At 45.2% G+C, this 26,362-nt stretch overlaps 2 protein-coding genes across 6 annotated transcripts in view; both read right to left on the reverse strand.

Moving 5' to 3' along the window:
* Positions 1 to 12,725, reverse strand: part of Trmt61 (tRNA methyltransferase 61) — a 50,291-nt gene extending 37,566 nt beyond the window's left edge. Inside the window, exons 1-2 of the mRNA XM_050181360.2 lie at positions 12,252 to 12,725; positions 5,556 to 5,825 (exon numbers count right to left, since the gene is read on the reverse strand). Coding sequence (XP_050037317.1) covers positions 5,556 to 5,825; positions 12,252 to 12,579 — 598 coding nt within the window. The 5' untranslated portion in view covers positions 12,580 to 12,725. The remainder of the gene's footprint in view (positions 1 to 5,555; positions 5,826 to 12,251) is intronic.
* A 1,107-nt stretch (positions 12,726 to 13,832) lies between these two features.
* The window catches only part of Pli (E3 ubiquitin-protein ligase pellino), a 119,939-nt gene continuing 107,409 nt past the window's right edge, over positions 13,833 to 26,362 (reverse strand). For all 5 annotated transcript variants that reach the window (XM_055072687.2, XM_050181354.3, XM_055072685.2 and 2 more), the window contains 2 exons: positions 24,437 to 24,552; positions 13,833 to 22,913 (listed from right to left, as the gene is read on the reverse strand). In XM_055072687.2, coding sequence (XP_054928662.1) covers positions 22,787 to 22,913; positions 24,437 to 24,552 — 243 coding nt within the window. In that variant the 3' untranslated portion in view covers positions 13,833 to 22,786. The remainder of the gene's footprint in view (positions 22,914 to 24,436; positions 24,553 to 26,362) is intronic.

A 26,362-nucleotide genomic window follows, 5' to 3' on the forward strand; every position in this document is an offset into this window, starting at 1 on the left:
AGAGGCTTTCATACATTGGCGTTTCTTGATCAGATCTTTCGTCTCCAGCGATAACTTACTGGTATCCTGTCTAACGGAGTTACCACCGACTTCTATTGCACACTCCTTAATGATGCCCACAAGATTGTCGTTCATTGCTTCAACACTAAGATCCTCTTCGTGACGTGTGTGCGTTAAGAGACAAAGCCGGCAATATCATTACTAATATGGATGAAATAGTTCAAGTGGCTGAGGAATTCTGTAGAGATTTATACAGTACCAGTGGCACCCACGACGATAATGGAAGAGAGAATAGTCTAGAGGAATACGAAATCCCACAGGTAACGCCGGAAGAAGTAAAGAAAGCCTAGGGAGATATGCAAAGGGGGAAGGCAGCTGGGGAGGATCAGGTAACAGCAGATTTGTTGAAGTATGGTGGGCAGATTGTTCTAGAGAAACTGGCCACCATGTATACGCAATGCCTCATGACCTCGAGCGTACCGGAATCTTGGAAGAACGCTAACATAATCCTAATCCATAAGAAAGGGGACGCCAAAGACTTGAAATATTATAGACCGATCAGCTTACTGTCAGTTGCCTACAAACTATTTACTAACGTAATTGCAAATAGAACCAGGAACACCTTAGACTTCTGTCAAGCAAAGGACCAGGCAGGATTCCGTAAAGGCTACTCAACAATATACCATATTCACACTATCAATCAGGTGATAGAAAAATGTGCGGAATATAACCAACCCTTATATATAGCTTTCATTGATTACGAGAAAGCGTTTGATTCTGTCGAAACCTCAGCAGTCATGGAGGCATTACGGAATCAGGGTGTAGACGAGCCGTATGTAAAATACTGAAAGATAACTATAGCGGCTCCACAGCCACCATAGTCCTCCATAAAGAAAGCAACAAAATCCCAATAAAGAAAGGCCTCAGACAGGGAGATACGATCTCGCCAATGCTATTCACAGCGTGTTTACAGGAGGTATTCAGAGACCTGGAGTGGGAAGAATTGAGGATAAAAGTTGATGGAGAATACATTAGCAACATGCCATTCACTGATGATATTGCCTTGCTTAGTAACTCAGGGGACCAATTGCAATGCATGGAGAGGCAAAGCAGAAGAGTGGGTCTAAAAATTAATCTGCAGAAAACTAAAGTAATGTTAAACAGTCTCGGAAGAGAACAGCAATTTACAATAGGTAGCGAGGCACTGGAAGTGGTAAGGGAATACATCTACTTAGGGCAGGTAGTGACGGCGGATCCGGATCATGAGACGGAAATAATCAGAAGAATAAGAATGGGCTGGGGTGCGTTTGGCAGACATTCTCAGATCATGAACAGCAGGTTGCCATTATCCCTCAAGAGAAAAGTGTATAATAGCTGTGTCTTACCAGTACTCACCTACGCGGCAGAAACCTGGAGGCTTACGAAAAGGGTTCTACTTAAATTGAGGACGACGCAACGAGCTATGGAAAGAAGAATGATGGGTGTAACGTTAAGGGATAAGAAAAGAGCAGATTGGATGAAGGACCAAACGCGAGGTAATGACATCTTAGTTGAAATCAAGAAAAAGAAATGGGCATGGGCAGGACATATAATGAGGAGGGAAGATAAACGATGGTCATTAAGGGTTACAGACTGGATTCCAAGGGAAGGGAAGCGTAGCAGGGGGCGGCAGAAAGTTAGGTGGGCGGATGAGATTAAGAAGTTTGCAGGGACGACATGGCCACAATTAGTACATGACCAGGGTTGTTGGAGAAGGATGGGAGAGGCCTTTGCTCTGCAGTGGGCGTAACCAAGCTGATGATGATGATGAAGCAGTTTGCGCTCTTTACAACCATGCACTTATTATGTTCCCTGAATGGCTTCTAATTATTGTTAAGCTACCATGTGGTACAACGCTTTTTTTTTCTTTAGTGTTATTGTAACAATATCGACACTCCAGGCGCATTTCTGCTGTCGCCGTGAGGCTCCGTACAAAGTCCAAGGGCAATAAATTCGTCACCTCGCCGTATCCCGTACGTGCAAGTGAAAGCGTGTGAATGTAGGCTGGCGAATGCGGCTGCATCGCGTGCACGACTGAGGAAGGCGGAGAAGGCGGGGCTAAAACCCCTTAAACTTCGTAAAGTAGCGACACTCTCCTCCGCCTTCACTCCTCGTTTCTCCACTCCTTCACGCTTCCTCCTCGACCGTGGCACCGCCTAGACTGCTCGAACGTAACAACGGCGCCAACATGCGCTCCTCGCCACTCCGTAGACGCTTCTCGAGCAAAAATGGCGCTGATGCACGGCGCGAGGGCCCACGTGATGCTATTAGGCCAATAGCGACGCGACGTCGGCCTCGGCCAGAGCGCGCGAGGAGGAGGCGGCGTTCTTCAAAGCGCGGCACTATTTTACGAAGTTTAAGGGGCTTTAAGGGAGGGGGGTTGCGCTTATCTTCAGCAACAGTGTTGCCACGACACATAAAAAAATAATAGTAGATTCTTTCGCGAAAAATTAGTAGAAATCAGTAGATTTTTTATTTCAATTTTTGCACTCAGTTTATGAGCCCACGAATTCAGCGCTTATATTAGTACTCCGTTGAAGTATTGTAGCTTTCAGGAAATAGTACAAAAATTGACCCCGAGATTCTTAGCGATACTTTTGAAAAACCCGGGGATCTAGAGAGCCATTGTCAAGCACGAATTTAAAAACAGTGAAGCCCTCCGACGACCTATTCAAAGGCGTCAGATGGTAGTTAGTACCTGAAAGCCTTAGAGTATAGTATCTTCCAGACAGGGGTAATTGGAGATCGCTGGGAGAGGCCTCCATAGAGGCCTCCGTGCTGCAGTGCACATAAAAATAGGTTGTCATGATGATGATGATAATGGTGGTTTCATAGTTGTGGGGTTCGATAGTGCACCCACTTCCACAAATTCACCGCCTCACCTTTTCCCATAGAGCATAGAAACTCTATGCCTTTTCCCCACTTTGCTCAAAGACAGAGGTAGCGCCACGTTTGAGAGTCTGGAAACGCAACAATGTATGTTAACCTCGGAGCCAGCCACGTTTTTCTTTCTCTCGCTAGGTGGCATCACATTAATATAACCTCTGTAACCTCTATAACCATCCATCCATCCATCCTCTGTACTGAAAAAGTTGCAGATTTCGCTTTCGTTTCTGTAGAAAAGCAAGAAAATCAGCAGATTCAAGCGCTTTATCACTGAATCAGCAGAAAATTTGTAAAACCAGTAGATCTACTGATAAATCAGCAGCCGTGGCATCACTGTTCAGCAAATGAGCGAATGCTGCTTATGGCGCGGCCGTGAGGGCGCCGTATGTGGAAAGCGATCTGCCACGTGGCCAAAGTGCGCGCCCGCTCGGGTCTCATCTTCAAAGCGATCTGCGATGTTTGCAGAGTGCGCGTAGTGCCGGTAGCTTCGTACGCGCTGAGCTTTCGACGTTTAGTTCGCGTTGAAGCGAGAGATACACGAAGGTAGATTCGCTCGCTGCTGCTGCGATTCCTCACTCCGGCGTTTTTACAGCGAGTTTTCGCGGCCGTCGAGTGAGATGTGTTCATGTATACCTATGCGCGCGTGACACCGCGTGCTTGCTAATTTAGTTGGTAAGCGAATGTTTACAAGTCCATGCGGCCGATAAACCTACTATCCTTATTTCATACAGCTGTCTACTAATTTGCTATGGCAATCGGTGCTTCGCCTTTCCGACGAAACTGCGACTTTTTTTTTTCTCTGCCTATCGCGATTGTGTACATTTAGGGTCCTTCGTTTTCGGGTAAAAGACGATAATTCCTTACTTTTGCCCCCTGTACAATCTTTATGCTCGAATTAAACCCGATTTCTCCCAGAAGTGTGCCCTGCCGTAAGGGGTGAGCTAATGCAGGCGTTACAACAATAGTGAGCGCCGCCTCTCTAGTGCAAGCAAGATGTCTATATATATCATATTCTTATTATTCTCATATCTAAATAGGATATATGCTTCCTTTTCGCCTTAAAGTTGTTTAACATGATGTCATCGAGCCGGAAGTGCGATTTCGGCCGCATGCGACGGAAATCGCAGTCGCAGGCGCCGGCATAAATCGCGGTTTCGTCCCAGTCACTTTTGTTAAAGATAACATCCGACTTTACCCCACCACTCAATTTCAAACAACATAAACCCCGATAACAAGAAAACCGCGCGCGCGTGTGTTCGTGTGTGTGTGTGCGTGTGTGCGTGCGTGCGTGCGTGAACAAGAAGAAAGAACTGAGGGGCCCAACTTTTATTAATCATACGTGTTCTCGATAAAACAGCTACCTGTGGGGGTAAGCGCTCTTCACCTACCCCCAGCCACTTTGGATATAAGCTCCTTGGCACCTCCCGGCACTGCACCGCCTTCAGGATTGGCCCAGTTTGTGGCACCTCCGAAATCGATCCAGGCCGCAACGAACAAGAAACGGTACCACGTCGCTGTCGTCGCTCACTCGTCCTCGATGCCTAGCCCTCATCGTCGTGCTGTATTCGTCACGACATGGTCGTCGTCATCGTGCCGTCGTCTTGCCGCCATCACACGCTCTCGCTCGCATCAGACACACACGAATAGGTTTGCGCCATTTCGTAACGATTTGCGCTACACGAAACGAGGCTAGATAGCCAGGTACCCGTAAAATGCTTCGCATTACATTGATTTCCACAGTGCATGGGAGCTGCACAATATTTACAATATAAAAATTTGTTTTCCTGGCAAATTTATGCGTAGATTTCTCAATTTCGGTTATTGACGTACATATTGATGCACAAGAATGACGTACGATACTATTGTGTACAACAAGAAGGTCCGCCATTCGCGCCCTGCTCGAAATTACCTGACATACTCCTGCCCTAAATGTGGCAGCTGCTATCCCTCTAGGTTTCTGCACTAATGTCCGCTGTTAAAAGCGTTGAGGAAAGGAAACAAGTAGAAGAGACTGCTAGCCTCGAAGCCAACGTCCTCTGACGCCTCCCCTCCGGCACCTACGTGCGCGTTGACTATAGGAAAGTTGGCCCTCCCATGTTTGCCAAACCTCTTAAGATATTGTTTGGTTCGCAGTTGCCATTAATGACGGCCTGTCTAAATCGACCCAAGGCACTTGCTCTCTCACCCGCACTCTCCTCGGCTACAAGTTACCGGTTGCGTATCACGTGGTGAGAGCCTATTTCCCATGAGCCTTAGCTTTATATCTTTTTATGACTAGGATTCAACATTGCCCCGTGGCGCTCCTCCACGGTTTCTTTTTTCCTTCTTCCATGGTTAAAAGCACCAAGTTGTTGTGACCATATACAACCAGATGAATAACCATAACCACTAGGTTCTGTTGATGGTTATTTAGTATCTTTAGTATGCAGGGCGTGTAAGCTTTTTGTTTATACGGCAGGGACGTAGCCAGGAGGTGGGGAGCAGACCAGACACGTTCCTCTCTCCCTCTTCCCCCTCCCCATCAACCAGAAGAAATTCCTGGCTAGGCCAATGATACATGGAAGTCATGGTGTGCGTGGGAAAGCCCGTAACCAGCACAGCTGAAAAACTATTTAAACTGTTCTACTCACCACAGCCTGGTTTCAGCGCTGCAGCAGCAGCATCCACAGCTTTCCAGGGATGAGGCAAGTCCAGAAAGACGGCATCAGCGAGTCCCTCAATGCCAAAACCATCTTGACAGACATCGCGATGTGCAGAAGTCACAACCGAGTCCAGGCCATGCTCTTGAAATTCCTTTTGGGCCACCTGGGCACGATGTTCATGGAAGTCGAACGTGTACACGTGACCATTCGGTGCCACAGTTCGGGCCAAGGCATGTGTCATTGAACCACTGCCAGTGCCTGCAGAAAAGAAAGGGTGCAAAAATGAAAGCTATCAGCGCTTGTTCTGCTAGAAAGTCACATTCCATGATTTCGTGTAGGTACCGGTGTCCCTTAAAGCAAAACATATACAAATTGGCAGGTCAGCATTCTAACATACCGTTAATACCATAAACAAGGAAATGGCATCAATGTGATTGGGCAGAGGCACATACGCCTTGAAAATCCAGAAAGAAAAACTGCCTAGGACATGCATAAACCGGGCGACAATTTCTCGGTCAACAGGTAAAGATCAAAAAGAGCACCAAATCCAACGCATGTAATCTAAAGGATGTTCTGAGTAAGTGACGTAGCAGCAGTAGTGGACAACACTGGCACAGCCTTGTCACCTGTGGCTGTCTGTATCAACCACAAAGATGAAGGTAATGTATGGTGCTTGTGGTAAAAAAAGATATGCAAATCCAATGTGCATGTTAGAATCTATGTGAAGCAATGCTACCGTGAAACGGGCTAATGGTATACAAGTAAACATGATACCCGCGATTGTCCTTATTCTCGTTTGATGCAATGTGTAGTCTAATTTACCGCTGATACACTGGAAAGGTCACAACTTTAATGTCACAGAATGTTTATACACTGCACTGTTCACAAACTATGCTGAAATGCAAACACCAGTTGAGGTGGATGTGTGTACACTGTGAATTGGAGATGTAGCACTGTCACAAGAACCAAGGCGATGTTTGATCATTGTGGGCCGAGAATGGTGAGGAATGCAAAGACGTCACATATGTAATGTGTCACAGTGTCACAATGTCACCCTTGTATCACAATGTCCCATACCCATACTGAGGGATTGGTCCTGGAAAGGGCACCTACGAAGCGGCTCGGGAATGGAGGCAAGCCAAATATGAGAAATGTCCAAGAGGGTGGTGAATACCATGCACTATTCCACTAATTAAAGTGGTCCTGAAACACTTTTCTAACAAATCACAGAATAGCCTCACTATTAAAGGACGTCACCTCACGAATCATCTGCCGCAATTTTTTTTTTTTTCCGAATCTTCCAAGTATAAGCGGAGTTGGAGGTAGTTATCGCAACGATGCACGTGGCTGCTCCTCCCATTCCGTCTCCACTAGCACGTTGGAAGTTATACAGGAGGGATGGCAAGGCAACAAACCCTTGCCCAAAGTTGGGCATTTTCGTTTTGTTTTTCCTTACGATGCCACTTCCGGTGTAGGCCTGTGCGGCACTCCCTACACTCGAAATGGCTGCTCAGGTTTCTTCGAAGATGCACCTGGAGCTACGTGACCCACAGAGACCAACCAGATAATGCGGTTGTCACGGTGTCCCGCCGTCGAGAGGGTTTGTGGCGACACCTTGCGGCGGCCGCAATGTCTATGCTACACAGCAAGCTGGTGTGATCGCAGAGGCCACGTGCAGCGAACGCAGCTACGTGCGACTCTCACGTATAGACGGAAAGTGCAAAAATGAAATACCTCTTTCTTGGTCTCTTCAAAATCACAGATGCCTGTTTTTTTTATCTAATTAACTTAATACTAGCAATAATTGTATTACTGAGAATGTTCTTACGATCACAACATCTGCCAATGCATGTTAGGCCTGTTTTCTACGTAGCTGCTGACATTACAAAAGAGAAAGCAAGCGATTCTTGACTTGATTTTTTTACGGGAGACTGTAAATTCCCTGTGTAGTGCAATAATATTCGGCTCCAATGTTCCCAGAAGTCAAGTACAGATCGGCAACATTTTCTTATGTTAAAGAAGTGTTTCGCGCCCCCTTTAGGAGGTGTGCATGCATTAGAAATACCTACGAGGCAGCATTACATGTATATGTGTTATATTGTGATTTATTACTTGATTATGCACAACAGTAGTGCACAAAGTGGCACTACTTTGGAGGTGAACATGCAGTGTTTATATGGGCCGGTTTGCTAGAGCTTCTACCTGGTAACCATAATGTTTATATATCCTACAAATATAAACCATGAGGTACTGACCAACGAATCGGTGTGAAACCATGTTGGGCTAAGCAGAGCAAGTATGGCTTGAATAAGTGGATGAAATTGCATTTGAATAAGGAACGAAGGGGGGCATGGACCCCTCTGCACAACATCAGATATGTGAAAGCCATAAAATCTGTGTGTTTAAGTTCTCATTACATGTGCTTTTCTTGATTTAGCTACAGTACATAAGATGACAAAAAGAGGGAAGTCTAATTCAACCAGACAGAAAGATTTAACTTAAATGCCTAGTGTCATTAGCTGCATCATGCCATTAACTACGCCAAAAGAGCACATGTATTTTGCTTCCATCAGTCCTAAACATGGACAGATATAAATAAATAAAAATGGTGAAGGCAAGACTGGTCTACAGCATAAAAATATTTATGGTGGAGATGTCTCAGGCATATTCCACGAATGTAATATTACAGCACAGCAACATTAATGAAGCAATACAAAAGAAACAGAAGCGTTCACACCTATGATGGCTGCCTTGACAGCCTTTACCAATAAATACTTTTGAACATTTCAAGTACTTGTGTCTATGGGTACCGGCCTTCATTATGCACTTGTCACGCACATTATCCTTGTGCCTACAAAATACACACAAGCCGCAGGATGTCAGTTGCCATTGATATTTCTCATGAATGTCTACGTCTCCTGCAATCGATATTCCTAATACAAAATAAATCCCAGAAGTAGCCCTAGCTTCACACAGGAAAAATCAGGCTATATTAAGTCCATTGCAAGAAAAAAGTCTCTATGAAATGACCAATCACTATCGTCCCTTCCACCTTGATCTGTTCTCCTTGTCTTAGCACGTATTCTAAGATATAGAAATACCAGTGGCTATCCATTGCAAATTAGCAACACACCTGTTATTTTGATGTGTTAGGATTCTTAGGGTACTTGATGCACTTTCCTGGAGCAAGTATCCATGTATGTGGGTTTCTATCTATGTACATTTGTATCAAACCTTTTTCCCGCCTACCTAGGTCACTGGGTAATTCATGGTCGAATGGGTAGCGCATCACTCTGCTGTGCTTAGGGAACAGGGTTTGAAACCAACTGTCGGAACAACCTAGGTTGCTGAGTATGTCGCAATGTGTATATATATGCCACTCTTCAATAAACATTTCTCGTGCCGACATGGGTCATAGTAGATGCAGGCCTCAGCAGGTACCGCTGTTCAAACACAACCTTTGACGCCAACTTGGAGCACTTTGTATGTGCCATTCAGTCTGTGCTGATCTTCAAGGAACCTCTTTGATGCCAACTTGGGCAACTGGGTATGTGCCTGCAGGAGGAGGAGGAGGAGAAACATTTATTTTAAAAAAAAGAAAGGACAAGCAGGTGTCTTTCTGCTTGGGCGGGAGACTCCCTTAGTCCAGGGCTCCTGCGGCTCTTGCTGTCTCCCGGGCCCGCCGCACCAGTTGCTGCTGGTTACGAGGGTCCGAACTAGTCAGCACGGCCTCCCACTGCTCGGGTGTGGGGCTGGGTATTTGTGGGGCTTCAACGTGTGCCTTCACGTTGGGGCACGCCCACATGGTGTGATATAGGGAGGCGTAATCATTACAAAGAGGACATTTGTATGAATATAGTGTAGGGTGTATTGCGTGTAGTCTGCTTAAATGGGGGTATGTATTGGTTTGTAGTTGTCGCCATGTTACGGCGTCTTCACGTGAGAGGGTCTTGTGTGGAGGTGGGTATTGTCGTCTGTTCAATCTGTGGTGTTGTAGTATGGCGTTGTATTGTAAAGGTACGGGCTCCATGGATGCAGCCGTATCCCTCTCTTGTGGCGCTTGGGAGGCATGAGCTCGGGCTACAGCGTGCGCATGCTGATTTCCACGGAGGGACTCGTGTCCTGGAGTCCACACTATTTCAATGTCCGGGAATAGGGAGGCTTGTTTGAGGAGTTGGTGGGCGATTGAAGATATTCTGCCTCTCGCGTAGCTACGGCAAGCTGCCTAGGAGACAGTAATAATTGTGACATACTCGTTGGTCAGACTAGAGGTGATGGCCAAGGCGATGGCTGTCTCCTCCGCTACGACGGCGCTAGCAGTACGGACCGTCATCGAGACCACCTCTTGTAGGTTATAGTCGACAATGCTGGCCGTCATGGCGGCTTTTTGGTGGTACTGCGTGGCATCTATGTATAGTGTGGTGGGGGAGACTGCCATATTTTGTCTGTAGAGTTTTTGCGCGAGCTTGGCGACGATCGGCATGATGTTCCGGGTGCATGCTGCAGATCTGTGCTGCTCTTCAATGAGCACCTTTGATGCCTGTTTTGGTAACTAGGCACGTGCCGCTCTACAATGAGGAAAAAGATCCCTTAAATTTCCCTGGTGCAGAGCAAAATCGAACCCATAACCCAAGGTTTCCTCAATGACAGCAACCCAACGCTTTAGCAGGCTGCACCACAAATGCACTAAGTATGCGCAGCTTTTCAATGAATGCCTTTCACACCAATGCTTCAGCAAGCTGCGTCACAAACGCACTGGGTGTGTGTACTGGGTATGTGCACTGGGTGTATATCAAGTGAGGGAACGATTCTCAGCGTTACCAAGCGCCGGAGTGTACTGCTTCTCATCTCAGAGGCCACAGGCAGACTTCTCGGCAGTGCCACTAGGTGGTGCAGGGTATCCAGAAAGAAGCACAAGAGAGGAGCCCAGTTGCTGTATGATGCATTTCTATGCATTCGCACAAACCAACGCACCACGCATTTCAGAGGCTTCATGATGGCAGTGCTAGATGGAGCCGAGCATTCTTAAAGAAGTGCGAAAGAGGAGGACATGCAATGTCAAAAACAACAATAAAAAAGCATTCTACTGCATTACGATTAGTGTTACAGTTGCTCCCATCACCAGAAATAATATTAATAATAAATCACAAGTATAGTAAAGAGTTAATGGTGATGTTTTTATGGGTTTTGTTGCGTTTAACCTAACCTTCTGGCTAGCTCGCTATTAGGGGGGCATAACTCTGTAAAGACTAATGTGCACAGATCTACAAGATTCTTAGTCTTCAGCTGGTTTCTAAATAAACTTTATTGTAACAACATGCCTAGTGTTGCCCTAGGTGGATGGTCTCCTTATTCTGGGAGACCACGACACTCTACAGCCTGGCTCTGTCCACCAGCCAAAGCTGGTCCTCAGGGTCCCGGCATGTCAGCCGAGCCTACCACTGGTCTTCTGATGGCTGCTGTACTTGTGGTGTTGTAGGATTGTTTGTGCACCCCCATACCATGGGGTAGAGGGTACTGTGCTGTATTTGTAGCCTCTCGAATATGTTACTGGGTGCACTGCATGTAAGAGAGTTCCGTGCATGCATGTTCGTGTCTGTAGTCTTCTTTATATTACTGCTTGTTCTCTTTTTATTCTTTTGCGTGATTCGGGTTAGTATTTCCATTCCTTCTTAAAGTGTTCTAGGATGTTTGTGTGCCAAAAAAAGGGATATGAACAAAGCTCTGCTTTGAGAAACGTTACCAAAAGCATCACAGCAGCACACCAATTACTTATTCACCAGTATGGACTAACTTTGCCAGATTACATGGTTTGCATAGTACTGCGATAGGGCTAACCAGCTTACAGGTTTTCCAAGATGTAGGCTCCACATGGGTGCAGTACTAACGTGTTAGTTGTGAGTGGTTACATGTGGGGTCATCCTCACTAAGCGTATGTGTCAGAGCTGTGGCCTCCACAGTGGGGACATTGCGTTTAGACAAACCCTGTACGTGGTGTATGTAGTAAAGGGCCACAAGCACGCGCTTTCGTGAGACGTATTTCACCGCCCTGTTAGGCGTTATAGTGTTTATGAGAGGAAATGCCGCACGCGTACAATCTTAGGTGCACGGCGAGCGGTGTCTTTGCCCCTCCAAGATTTGCTCGGTACGTTGAGCTTTTACTTTTTTATTATTATTATTATGGCGTTTTACTTGCAAAACCACTTTCCGATTATGAGGCACGCCGTAGTTGGAGACTCCAGAAATTTGGACCCCCTGGAGTTCTTAACGCACACCTAAATCCAAGTACAAGGGTGTTTCTACATTTCGCCCCCGTCGAAATGCGGTGCCGTGGCCGGGATTCGATCCCGCGACCTCGTGCTTAGCAGTCCAACACCATGGTCACTAAACACCCACGGCGGGAACGCAGAGCTTGTATTAGCAACATAACTCATACAACGGTTGCGCTGGCTTGTGGCCCGGCAACCACGGTGCGGCTTTAACAGAGAACGCGTAGGCGAGAACATTCGCCCCGCGCTTACCGCGGCGTATCTATTGCGTACCGGCAATGTAAACCATACTTTACCGTTCTCTGCTTCTGCAAAGAGAGCCGCACGCTAGCTTTGATGGCCGCTTTCTGGCATCATTGCTGATTCGCGTGCCCCAGCCAACCGCTTCGTATCACGACGACTTCGGCGGACTTACCGACTTCGCAGACGACCGACCCGGGTTTCAGGTCGAGTTGTAGCGTCACAAGGCTGATGTCGCGGGTGTAGACGATCTGCGTCCGGTGCGGTAACGTCAGTGTCCACAGCTCCGGCGTAGCGCGCAGCACATACACGTATCCACGCGAGCACTGCACCTTGGTGCCGTACGCACGCCCGATCACGTCGTCGTGCTTCAGCGCACCGTACTTTGTCTGAAACACTTCGCCGCACGCGAGCTTCAGGGAGTACATGTGCGCGAAAGTGCAGTACACCACACACGTATCGCCCGCCTGGGCGATGTTGCCATGCGAGAGAAAGTTCGCCATGACTCGGAGGAAATAACGCCGGTCACAGATGCGCAATCGAAAATGAGACGGACAGTTCCGAGGCACTCAACGTGTTCGCTTACTTTTGAGACCGATGAAACACGGCCGGCAAACACGCGGCCACAACGTGCCCGTCAAAACACCGCAACTCGTGACCGGAACTCGCTCGTTGATAAGCTGGTAATAAGCACTAGAGGGCAGGACAATACGCATCGTCTACAACAAGTTTCGGTTTCGTTTGTAACGGTGACTTGCGTTGCACGTTCTTTCTTTGGTCCACGTAACCCATATTCTTTTTTCAATTAATGCACATTTGCCCGTTTGTGTTGCGGTAACAATTCAACAATATATCTGATAGCGATTACACCAGAAAGAGGAACGTATCAGCTGAAACGACTAATCTATATAGGCCGCTTGCAAAATATGCCTTCTTAAGTACGGTGCAATTTCGCAAAGTAAAGGTGAAACCCGGCAGTACTTGCGAGCCTATCTCATGCGAACGATTTCGATCCTCAATGAAGTAAATCTGCATTAACCTTCGCAGAGTGCAATGCAAGTGCGAAGCATGCGCGTGTATCGCAGGGTCTAGATAAATCGTACGTGAGCGTAACGTGCAGCAACGATAACGCTGGACATGCGCACAGCTTCACTTCGCCCCTACAATATTTCGCGGGAATTTGTATTGCGACATGGTGTCAACGAAGGTGTAAAGTAACATCAACTTCGCAGTGCCCGCAAATTCATTACACTCCTCTTCACTCCCGTAGGAAAGCAAGCCGCCGACGAATGTTCCTCACTGCCGATTGGGCCCGTATCGCTTCACATCTCATCCCTGCGGCCGGCTTAGCTTTGCTACTAAAGACCTTCTGCAAGTCCAGCATAGTCAATACACAAGATATGGGTGGTCTTTCAGTTTAAAATGCTGACTAGCTCCTGCACACATTGCAGTGCAGACATGCGACGTGCATCCGCTCTTGTAAATTTTGGTCACAACTTGCAATTAAAATGTGCACGTACTTCCAGCACCACTGCACACATTAGAAGTAACAAGTGCAGCGATTTAACAGTGGTATGTTCTATCCATCCTCCTTGTGCATCTTGCCTAACCTTCATGTTTATTGCTTTGAAAAGCGGAAGATATCGCTACTGCCTCGCCCCTAGGAACAGAGAATACATACAACAAAACTCGCTAGAAAAATGCTGTGAAAGATGGTCTGTTCCTCCTGAAAGCCAAAGCCATCACGAAACACAACGCCATTGTTGAAAATGATCTTTATTTCCTATGGTACATAGAAATACCAGCAGTAAGGTATAGTATCTACACAGCTTCAGATGCACACTTGTACATACACTCGATAAATAGGCCCACACCAATGCGAGAGACCACGCAAAGGGGACGAGTGGTGGTGAGGCGTTAACATTATCATACACAAAGTGGGTCCAGTGCGCGTGTAAACATGCTTCTGTACATTGCCAAAAAGAGAAAGGCTAATAAACAGCACGTGCTCTCCTCCTACTACAATGCACCCAACAACTGTCACCACCGTAAGCACACAGAGGACACAATGCAAGAAAAAGTGGTGCGAGAGGCACGTCTGCCACTCTTATGCACACTATCCCCAAATGCAAGCACGGCTGCGGTGTTCAGGAATTCAAAGAAAAATGCGTGCTCAAATGAGGGTGGAGCAGAATGAAACTGCAGCAACAGTGAATCTGGTTCTGGTACAGGCAAATGTAGAATGGAAAAGATATAGCCAAGAAATAACACAAAACTTTCAGTTCTCAGCACTCCTGTGAGAGAGGGAGAGTCACAATGCTCTACAGCCTGCTTTTGATGCCAAGAAAGCTCAGCACAGATGGGAAGTCATTGGAATTAAGTTTCTTATCCTGAAGCAGCACCTTAAATTACCAACTACTCCAAAACGATGTATGTGTGCCTTCTGTTTGATAGCTCTTGATGTGGTGCCTTGATTGCCTGTAATAAAGGTAATTTACGTACTGGCTTAACAAGACCCATGAGACTGCAAATTTCTGGGCTAGATGGTCACGCACATTTTAATGGAAGCAGCAAAGAAACTAGACAGGAGGAATGAGCAGACGACGCATAGTGGTGTGTGTGTGTGCTTTTTTCATGTCTCTTTCAGCACTGTCCACAATAAATTGGCTCACTCATTAGATCTGTGCGCACTTCGGCATGCATATTGGAATCATTCTGCTGGTGTAAAAGTTACACAGAAGCCAGGCTTGGGCGTCTTCAAAACAGTTGAGTCACAATGCACCTCTGGAACCAATAACAGTCGGCTGGAGAAAATACTATCACAACGTGCATGTAGCCACAGACGATTCTGCAGACAGTTCAAAGAAGCCAGTAAATGAACAAGCCGACGCAGCGCTGCGCATTACATTACACTTATAATTTTGATGCACTTTTTGCCGATATTATTCTTATGAGAATTGGACAGGGAGCGGTTTCATCCCAGTCTGCACTTGGGTGTCTCGCAACATCACTTTCCTGGAAACTCCGCCTCTCGGCAAAATATCTTCTAAAGCCCATAAATACAGAACGCCACAGCCACCTTCTGCTCTTGAACTCGGTGCATGCACTGTGGCAAACAGTTGTTTACAAGAAATGCAGGCATGAGGGTACAGTGTGACTGAACGTACAACAAGCTTCAGCGTTTATAACAAAAAAGAAATGTGCACACCAGAAAGTGTCTACTCCACCTCCCAACTAAGCACACGCACAAGCTCGTGGACCGAAGCATTTTCTGCACAAACATATGTACATAAAGAGCCCTCAGAGGGAGGAAACGGAAATTAACTCTGAGAGGCACACATGTTGCTTGCTGCGACTGGGGAATCGTAATAGTCGATAATTTTAAAAATTGCCTATGAGGTATATTTTCAAGCACTTGCTTTTACATTACTCACAGATTGTTTGAGACACCCATTAGCGTCACTGTTGTTGCTAGCCAGCAAGTGGCCTCAGGTTCCACTGTACAGGTCATAGGCTAACTGGTGCAAGACTAAAACTGAAGATATACGCACACAAGACTGAGGAACTTTGAAACAAACACTCAGCTGTACTTCTTGTAGCGAATACATAGCCTGGCACCTTCCACGTTAGAAAGCACCGTGAAAAATCATACTTGGGCCGAAAAGGATAGCGCGCTTTTGTACACGGCAAGGAGAAATGACGAAGTGAGAAAACCATTTTGGTAAGTACACATGCAGCAGGACCTTGCTGAAACAATCACATTGCATGCCACAGCAAGCCGAATTTTTCATTTGCTGCAAGATACAGTTCTTGTAGCGACCCGCCACAACGAACCTTTCAAGAGATGCAAACTCGGATTGCATAATAACTGGAAACAGTTCTCGAACTTAAAGTACAACTTTCAGCCACCTCCATTTTAATTCCAGGAAAAGTACATTCTGTAAAACAGACGTGTTTAAAATTTTTTATCCTGGGCCACGTTTAGAGGGGAACTCAAATCTTCAAATTACTGTCCCCTCGTAGCTAGAGCCATCCTAAACTCACAAACTCCATTAAAATTTTAACTGGCAGGCTGAAATGTTTTTCTGTCACTCATACTCCACAATGAAAGATCTTAAATCTTTAAGCAAAGGCTAAACCCAAAATTTTAATGAAATTTATATGCAATCCGTATCCTGCTATTTCCTGAATTTACATTTCCTAACCCAGAATGCAAGCACACTATGCTGAAAACAGTGTTTAATCTTAAGAATTTGTTGAAATAATATGTCATGCCAAGCATGTACTATGAAACAAAAATATTGGCGAGCCTCTAGTAAACATCAATAATTACATGAAGAGGGGCTTGCTGGAAGTGTCAGTATTCCATTTCACTATCTGCTGCAGTATGGAAAGTGCTTGTCACAAATTTGGCAACACAAAATGTTTGTGCAAATATATAAAGCGAACGAAGAAAAAAGAATGCAACACGAAAGCAACATGAATGGAATGATTTCCTTTCTGGTTGAGGACACGACAAAAATGCAAAATCAAAATTCCAAGGCAATTCACGACTAGGCAGAAAACAGCCCGAGAGAGAAGTCCTGCGTATATCGCGAGACACGCGAAAATTGGTCAACTTCAATGGCACTCCAGAAAAGGACAATTCACACACACAATAAAAAAGAAATGCACTGCAAATTAACAAAGCTCTAATTCTGACAACGACAATCGAATTTTTACAATTAATTTGTACAAGCTTACAACTGCATGAAAGTCCTTTCTGGACTACATTCATGAACATCTGAATACCAGAAAGTAGAGAAAGCGTGGACGACAGAAAGGGTGGAGAGAAAAATTGGATGTAGATTAAGAATGAATCACACCTCTCAATTTGACAATTCCATAAAAAGGTGCGCTACAATACTAGCAGCTTAAGCAGACACTTCTATTTCTACTAAAAAATTTCATTCATACAAACAAAAAGTGTGTAAACTACAGAGACTGCCTGTGCTAGATGCAAATTAAAAGAAAAAGATGCATATGCCTTAGGGCAAAATTGATACACACAAACTGCGCTGTCAGAAAACCACAAGCAACCATGATGTCCACACACTTAAGAAGAAAGGCAACTGACAGTTCAGAAGAACAAATCACAAACTCGAATCAATGCAGGCAAGCACAGAACACAGGCTCTAGAAGAACCACCACACAAGAAATAAACGAACATATGTTGTCGAAAAACATGAACCCAAAATGAAAAAAAAAAAATTAACAAAGAAGATCGTCTCATAGGTTACTAGAGAAAATGCATGAAACATTATCCTACAAACACGGCTGGAAGAAAAGAAAGAAACATGCTATAAATAACTTCTCTCCCTCCCATGACACGCTCGTAGCCTCATAGAGAGCATGTGATTGTCGCGAGAGTTTTGTGCTACCCCTTCAAACCTGGAAAAGAAGACCTGCGGGCAACGCACACTTTCCAAGTGAGACACATCTAACAATAAGCGAAGGGAGACAGCAGCCGTCGATGCTCGACACCCAGGATGCGAGATGGGACACCAGAAACCATTGTAAACAATGAAAAACAATAAATAAAAGACTCAAGCGTCTCACTCCTGCTGCGAAAATGCAACTCGCCGTGCATAATAAACCAACAAATGTATGGCATTGGATTTTACAAATTTTAAGGAAAAGGTGCAGCGTTCGTACTAGATATTACATACAGGCAGCAAACCTCCAAGCTGTAGTGTAAAGATAGTAAGCACAGCTTCAAACAGCGCTGAAACAAAAGAGGCAATGGTGAAAAGATGAATGCAAGAACGCCAACAGTTATGCCTACATCTTTTTGCACTGCATTGTAACCACACCCAGTTCTGTTTGCAGCTGCCCCCGTACAACTGTGCAATGCCATTTGGGCAATTAACATATAACTAGTCTTTTATTGCAGATCCTAGGCCTACTACACGGGAAACCACAATCACGTAAGTATCGTTTGCAGTTTGTGCTCCACTATGCGATACTTTCACGACTGCTCCCCTATCCAAGATTTCGAAAATAAATTTGACATTTCCAGCTACCACTTGATTAGCGTTCTGAGAATTTCATGCTTTACCACTGACTATTCGATTATGGCCAAACATACAGGCACTCAAGAGCTTTTAGAATGATTTGCAGAATTGGTAGCCCTCTCTCAACGACCATCCTCATGTGGGATGTGGTATGAATTAGGAGATGCAAGATGCATGACAGTAGCCTATTTGCAAGAAAGACAACTTAAGAATTGGCTCGGGGACCTTATTTGCCAACAACCTACAGTTGAACTTCAATATAATGAACACAAATACAACGAAATATCAGATATAACAAATTAAACTTAAAATTTTTCTCACCAACAACAGTACATAACAAATACCTGCTCATAACTAATATTTGAAATAACAAAGGTATTTTTAGTTGGCCACAGCTTCATTATAACGAGGTTTAACTATACTGGTCATTCCTTACCATCAGTTGCCAAGTCGTAAATATAAAACAGAGCCTTAACCTTGGTCGTTTGTCAATGAATCACTAACTATGGGTAGCAGCTATATGATATGGTTTGCCGTCAGGTTCCAGCACTGCCGAAGCAGGTGGTCGCCTCAAGAAGGTTCTGGACCTAGAACTGGGCACAACAAAGGAAGCAGGACATTCCTTCTTTGTTGCACAATGAGAACGCAAGTTTTCAAAACGCCCTGCAGGCGTACATTTGTACTCGTCTGTGCACATCTGTGCATGTCCTCGTGCTGGTTGCCAAAAGCGAAACCACGCACTATCAAGATATTAAGCACTCCTCTAAAGAACACGATCTACCTTTCATGGAATCAAAATTTAACACTCTCTGCACGTCGTGCACGCAATAACCTTGTGCCATTTTTGACCGTCACAGGCGCCTCTTTCCACAAAATCAAGTCGTGACAACCTTACCGACTGTAGCAGCAGGAAGAAACAGTCACTGTGAGGAAAGGTGCAGGGACGATACCAGGAAAGAGCTCAGCACCAAAAGACAGGACAAGGAATGGGCAACTGACCGGGGAACGTTGAATAACATTGAACGGACATAACTGATAAAACCAGAAGGAGAAGGTGATGTGTTGAGAAGCAATGCTCAAAATAAAGCAAACAAGGAAGTTGTGCGCATGATGTTCAACCAGCCTGAATCCGTATTCCCAATCGATCACTTTCAAAGGCGTCTCTTTTGGCACGCATTGATGGACTGAGGCCAAAGTGGGTGTGACAAAAAGCAGCTGTGACGAAAAGCAGGCGTGACAAAAGTCTGTGCAACAAAGCCTTTGTGACAGTACACCACACACCCAAGTGTTCTTTTCAAGTCACGAGTGCATAGAAAGGCTCCCGTTAATTTGGCGAGGTGTCACCCTACATGCCATGCCACTCAAAAGTGAAAGCATCTAAGCAATCAGTTGAGAATCCAGCCCGATTTACGGCAAGCCAGAAGCACTACACAAGTAGAATGGCTGAACCATGGAGAGCACGAGTCATGTCACATTAATTCAAAGTGCTTTCTGAATGTCACTAACAACTACAGCTACAACACTAGGATTCCAAGTTTTAATCAACAGATCGTGGCAAGTCCGTCTTTTCCCTGGTGAACGCCAATGGCATTGTCACAGTGAAATAGAACATGAAATGAAAGTGAAAAGAAAATGCAGTCCACATTGATGACGATGACGAGTGCATGACTTATTTTAAAACGCAGACACGATGCTGCAATGTGATATCCGGCGGCCTCTTTCAAAAATTAAGCCAACAAACACCCCGTGCCTTTTTGCACAGCAGTCACGCAACACATGAAGGAAGATCGGAATGTCTTGATGTAAATGTCTCACAAAATGGAAACACCAGAGGAGGAGAAAGAAAGGAGCAACAGGCACATTCTATAAACTGACCCCACTCAGGAAAACATGTCACTTAACAATTCAAACTAAGATAAAAAAAGAAGAAACAAAGGACATGAGCAATCTGAAGACTGCAGACTGCATCTCTCACAAAAGCTCATTTCGCAGAACTCTTGTAAGCCCAAAGAACTCTTGTAAGCCCAATGTTCAACCAAGCCTAGGATGATGAAATCAAGCTATAGAAATTGCCATCCCCTCATGAAGTGTCTTGTATCCAACAAAATGAAAGGGAAATCCTTTGGCTGAATGTGAACAAAGGTGTTGTTCAGCTAAAGCAATACCAATGTACCTCAAAATGGCTCAAACTCCATGACAGCAGAGTACACAGCACGGTCTCAGAGCAACTGAGACGAATTGTGCTGTTCGCCCAGAGCGTTCAACAATGCGAGAACACGTGCACAATGCTATTTCGTGCAATGGCATTGCAGTAAATACCAGTAGCCAGAAGGCAACAAGGAAACAAAGGGCAACAAAAAAGAACCACTCTTAACACCAAGAATTACAATGAAACAATTGTTTCAATTCTGAAGTAATCCTACACTTGGCACAACAAGAGATTCTGTGTTTCAAAAGCAGCCCAAAGTATGTGCTCAGTCAAATCCCTTTTCATGCAACTAAACTTCAAGCACACGCATTGCTAGGTGCACCGCAGCATTACATTTCGTTTGCAGTAGCGTATAGCGCTATCATACGTCTACTTGGTCCTGAAATACATCGCCCTCCCCGCCTCCTAGCAGAGGCTAGTCAAAACTGTAAAACAGGTTATTGAGGAGTGGTCCATAACAGTCGGCAGTTTCTTAAATGGCACAGAGTCATTACAATAAGCGAGACGTGCACACCGCACTTCTGTGCACCACGAAATTCATCACGACCTGGAATTCAAGTTTCACAAACACTTAAGCGATTCCACCATAGACAACTTCTAGCAGACTCCACATTAGAAACGCTTCCATCTGCCGCCCCTTTGACATAACAACCCTCTCAGTTTGCTGCTTAATTCCATGAAACATAAGCTATAGTTCATTGAAAAACAGGATTCTTGCAGACTTCGAGCAAACCGTCACAATTTTAACACACGGAGAGATGCGGTCATCGTGAATGCCTTCCTGCTAACGTATCCGGTGAACACACTTTCCAAATTGCTGCTCGGTACAATGCAACAAGAAACGATGATACGCAAGGCATTTACTTCCCGGCATATTGTCAAAAGCACCTACACCCTTCCCACACAAAACAAGCAACACCAAATGACAAGGTACAAGTTACCGGTCACAGTTGGCCTCAATTTCACCCACAATCCAGGTTCTAGGGGTGTGCGAATAGAGATTTTTAAGATCGAATCAAATAGCACCAGAAGGGAACCGAATAACGAATACTTTCTGAATAGTTTTCAAATAATGAACAGCAGTTAGAATTAACGCAAAACAATGTTCATATCCCAGCATTCTTAACATAAGCAAGTTCCTGCGATCACATGGTACATTATGAAATGTTTACGAAAAGCACTAATGGAGCATTAGGAGCAAACAAGTACTTTCTTCGCATCCACAGGGCTCTCCAGAAAGTGCAAGTGATTGCTGTACAGCCTGTAAAGTATGGTTACCTAAGTGACGTAGCCTGCTCCGCTAAGCATATTCTCACGTTTTATGTCTATACTATGCCCACAGGCGTGAAAATTTACTGTACTCCAATTTTATGTTTACTTGGGCACAGTTGACGTTTTCAAATATTCAAAAAGTATTCGAAATAAAATGACATATACAAATATAGTGACTATTTGATTCAAAGACAATCTAATAAAATACTATTCGATTTGTTATTCAAAAGTTTCGAATATTCGCACACCCCTACCACGTACCATGCACCACCGATTCGGTCAATATGGCATGACAAAGCAGGACAGTGACTCTTCCCTACATGTGCGATATTGCACTTGGTGCAAAGCAACAGCCCAGAGCCTGTGATTCAACACCTGTGGTGCACAATCCACAAGCTGGTGCATTTTGTCTTGTCAGGGCCACTAGAAGCCCAGACAAGACTATCCACCATGACGTTTATTTTTTTCAGTCAAGTAAAGTAGTTTTACGATGAAACTGCATCAGACATCCCATCGCAACTTCCTATAACATTAAATTTGGCAAGATCCTTCTACTAAGTTACGAAGCCTCCCATTAGGATTTTGCAACAAAATGTTTCGTCATCAGTTTTGTTTAACTATTCACAGGTCACTAAACCACGCACAGCTCCACCTATTGTGCACCCCAGGTGTCTACCAGTGCATGTACTGGGAGGACGTCGCACTTGCAGCCAGGTGCACGATCAGATCCAGTTGGCATGGCATGGAAGCAGATTTCATTACAACAAAGCTCCGTCACGCTCGTCGGCAACTTCCAGTGTCCCCACTTAAAGCGGAGAAAGACGGCGCACCATCCTCCCAGTTCTTGGAGACTGCAGCCACTGACAACGTTGTCCGCAGTCTCGATGACTTCAGCAGACCTCATCCAACGATGCGACGAACAACGACAGCGCAGCACGCTGCTGCTCGCGACATCCTGCCTCGAGAGACAGGTGGATTGTAGTATGGGGACACAGACCAAAGGCATCCCATCGACATTCAGCACTTCCCGCTCTCGTGGTGACCGCAGAAGGTTGAAGCTGAGAGAGGGTGATTGCGCCTTTGGCTTTTTTCTTCTTCTTTCGAACACTCGCGAATGCCGTCAGCTGCTGAGGCCCCACGAGAGCAAGAAGAATGGGAGGGGGTAAACAGCAACAATCAGTCGATGTGGTCCTGGAAGATGAGGCGCACATATCCCGGGTACCCTTCCAGCTGGGTGGCACAGAAGGGGCAGGCCGCCTGAAGGCCGTTGGTGCCGTGCGGGATGGACACCGAGGCCCAGTACCTGGACAAGAGGAAGGGGCGGGACCAGAGATTAAGACACAAAAGCTGTGCAGGGGTCTGACTGATTATAATATATTTTTTTTTTATTTAATTGATTGACTAATGGACAGATTGTGGAACATGGGAGCACATGGCAAAATGCTATGATAGCAGATATTGATCTTTTGGCAGCCACCTTTTAATTTAAACCTTGGAAATTTGTGCAAGGCTCGCATTCTGCCATACCGGTGGCGCATTTTTGAAACAGATGAGCTATGATTAAAGAATAACCATTGGCTGAATGCAGGAAAAAGATTTCATCAGAAAAAGTTTCTTGCAAGGTTTTGTCCTGCAGGGTTTGAGTATGGGCCAGTTGGTATTCGATTGCAAACTTGACTAATATTTTATTCCACTGTAAACTTGATAGCCGTCCAAGGGCGATAACAACCGTTGCTGCGCCCCCTATGCTGTACGTGCGAGTGAAAGCATGTGATTAGAGCCGACGATAGCAGCTCAATCTGGCACGTGTGAGGGAGGAACGCGAAGAGCAAACACGCAACCTTCAGTTACGCGAAAGGCCACGGGAAGATGGCATGGAGGGAGGGAGGGAGGGGCGGCAGCCTTGTGCTCCGGCAGCAACTGCATATGTAGCGACTTGGCGCAAAGGGAACGGACGATCGTGGCTCAATCTCGTGCGCAGAAGAGATGAGAGTGGGGAGGCAATGCGAGAGGAGGGGTGTTTCAACTCCGCCAGCAAGTACTTTGCATGGTCGCACGCGCCGCATCTTGAAAAGGATCTGCAGGCTGCTCATACCTTTGTGCGTGCTGTGTTCTCGCCGCCCTTGCTCACACCAGCATTTTTACAGAGAGTGTCCGCGCTCCTCAAGTGCGACGTGTTCATGTTTGTTTGTGCGTGCTGACACCATGCTCGTTAATTCGGTTAGTAATTGATATGAAGATACCAAGCTGAAAAGGAACAAGTAGGCATTTAATTTATACACACAGCACGCTCAAGCTGGCTTGTTGGCCACTGGCAATCCTCGCTGCTGGTTGCCCTATTGTACCGTTTGTTGCTGCCATGATCAGTGCCACCCCTGACTCGTGGTGTCTCTAGTGCTACAGTGTAACCGTAATGTAGTTAGTAAGCGAATGCTTCCAAGTTCATATGGCGTATAAGACTACTATCCTTACTTTGTATAGCTGTCTACTAATTTGCTATCACAATCGATGCTTTTAGGGTACTCTATCGCTTGACAACACTTTTACTAGGGTTTAAGGGCCTGGACCTTCATAAAAAGCAATAAAGTGAGACAGAGTTAAGTCACTACTAGTCCTTTAAGAAAACATTAAGAAAGACAGAAATCTGCCTTATCACAACACCACCTTCAGCAGCATACATCTAAATTAACCAAACAAAGTTCTCCATCTTGCGAAGAATGTTGGTTCATCAGAGTTCACCACAAAGGGGGCCCACTCCTACAGCCTCTACCACAAAAAATCAGCAAGGGACGGGAAAATTCGACAAGTGAGGAAGAGGGTGCTCACTTGACAGTCTTTTCAGAAGCCATGTGGCCACACGGATTGAAAGCGTGGTTCGGTGGGTCGTTGTCCACGTAGAAGGCTGGCTCGATGCCCACACATAGCTTGACCACGGGACCCTTCTGCAAAAGCGATGTAATGGGCAATGCATGGGGTCAGCTTCTGTTAAATAGCAATGCTCTTGCCTCTGGTAGCCTATTGCAATCTCTGCATCGGGCTGACATTGACCAAGTAGTGACCAAGTCTGCTACCGCGTCAGCAGGAGCAGCTGGTCTGTGACGCATTGATTTTGTGCCAAAAACGAGGTCAAATACTCGCTTAGGTGGCGTAAAACACGAGGAAGTACGCAACGCACCTAACATACAGCCCTGTGCAAGTCTCTATGCCGAATATATTGAACATTCAAAATATCTAATAGTGGTAGATATCCTATTTGCAAATTGAATTATTCGAATGTTCACTATTAGATTCGGTGATATTTCTACCTTGCTGTGATTGGAAAGCTATACTTAAACATTTAGAAAGATAAACCACAATAATCTCACAAGAACACTGAAGCCACAAGAAGAGATGCGAGGCAAATCCATGCTTTTGTGGGAAACCTTTCTCTAAGAAACCATGGCCTGAAGAGAGAACCAATGTTACTAGAACCAGCTCAATTTCACAGCTCCCTATCTCCTCCAACGGAGGGATGCTTTCCGAGTGGCGAACGCTAGAGTCAACAGCTTTTCGAGCGTCGTTGCGGGAAGCGTAAAACGGGGCCCGCACATTGGCTATGCGCGTTGCCTCACTCCTCACTAATGCACGGGAAAAGCGTGCTTCGTAAATGAGTGCATTGGGTTTCACTACATGCAGAGGCATTCATAACGTGGCTCCGGCACATAACCAATGACACACGCCCTTAATATGCACTGTGCTTCGAAAATGGAGTCGAAGCTGGAGAGTAAATGTTCATGCTTATTTCATGCCAATTTTACCTGAACAGAAGTTTGTACTTACTGCTCTGCATAAATACAATAGGCATAGCTGTATGACACGCTGTTAGAATTATTCATTGTAGGAAGCAGCATGAATATGCATGCAGAGAGAGAATCGCGAAGCAAGTTCAATAAAATTACGCCATTCAGCTAATTGGCGCACTTATTGATAGAAACAGCGTGAAAGGAACATGGACAAGAGAGAGAAGACCGACAACTTCACATTTCTATAAATGCAAATTTACTTGACCTAATTTGTACGTACATATTATTCAATGTTGTTTCCTTATTATGAAATTATCAAAATAAGCTTGTATGACTTGTTTCATATCAACGCTAATGACACACTGCTCGCATCCCTGCGATAAGCGCTCATCAATAAAACTTAGACTAATGAGACCCTGAATAATTAAAGTCCAACTTCCAGTGAAGCCGTTTCATGCAGATGTAATGGGCAATTCTAATTAAACCCCGCTTAAAGACCTTCCCAGATAAGACTCATGACATGAACCCACATCATGAAAACTTAAACGTGATGTCACATTTCATACTCTTATAAACACAGGAAAAGATGCACGCAACACCTGTGAAAGCTGTATGTATTTATACATGTCAAACTTTCCAAACACATTAGACATAATGCGTCTGCCGTTTCCACACAATATGAAGTCGGTGCTACTATTAGTTCTCAGAGCACACCGGGAAAACCTACTATGGGCCTCGTGTTACACATAAAAACAGAAAAAAAACTAGTATGCAGTAGTTATTTACGCAGCTAGTAATTAGGCCCGAAGCTATAATCTCTCATCAAACATTGCCCTTCTTATGCCCTTCAGCTACCGAATATAAACTGGGAGTGGCGTACAGAGTTTCAGAACTCCGAAACATTTCAGGTTATAGTCGTAGAACACTTTCGAGCACTATAAACTGACAACCTTGAAACTTTCTAGGAATT

The sequence above is a fragment of the Dermacentor andersoni genome, chromosome 7 (assembly GCF_023375885.2).
Source record: "Dermacentor andersoni chromosome 7, qqDerAnde1_hic_scaffold, whole genome shotgun sequence".
Classification (NCBI taxonomy): Eukaryota; Metazoa; Arthropoda; class Arachnida; order Ixodida; family Ixodidae; genus Dermacentor; species Dermacentor andersoni.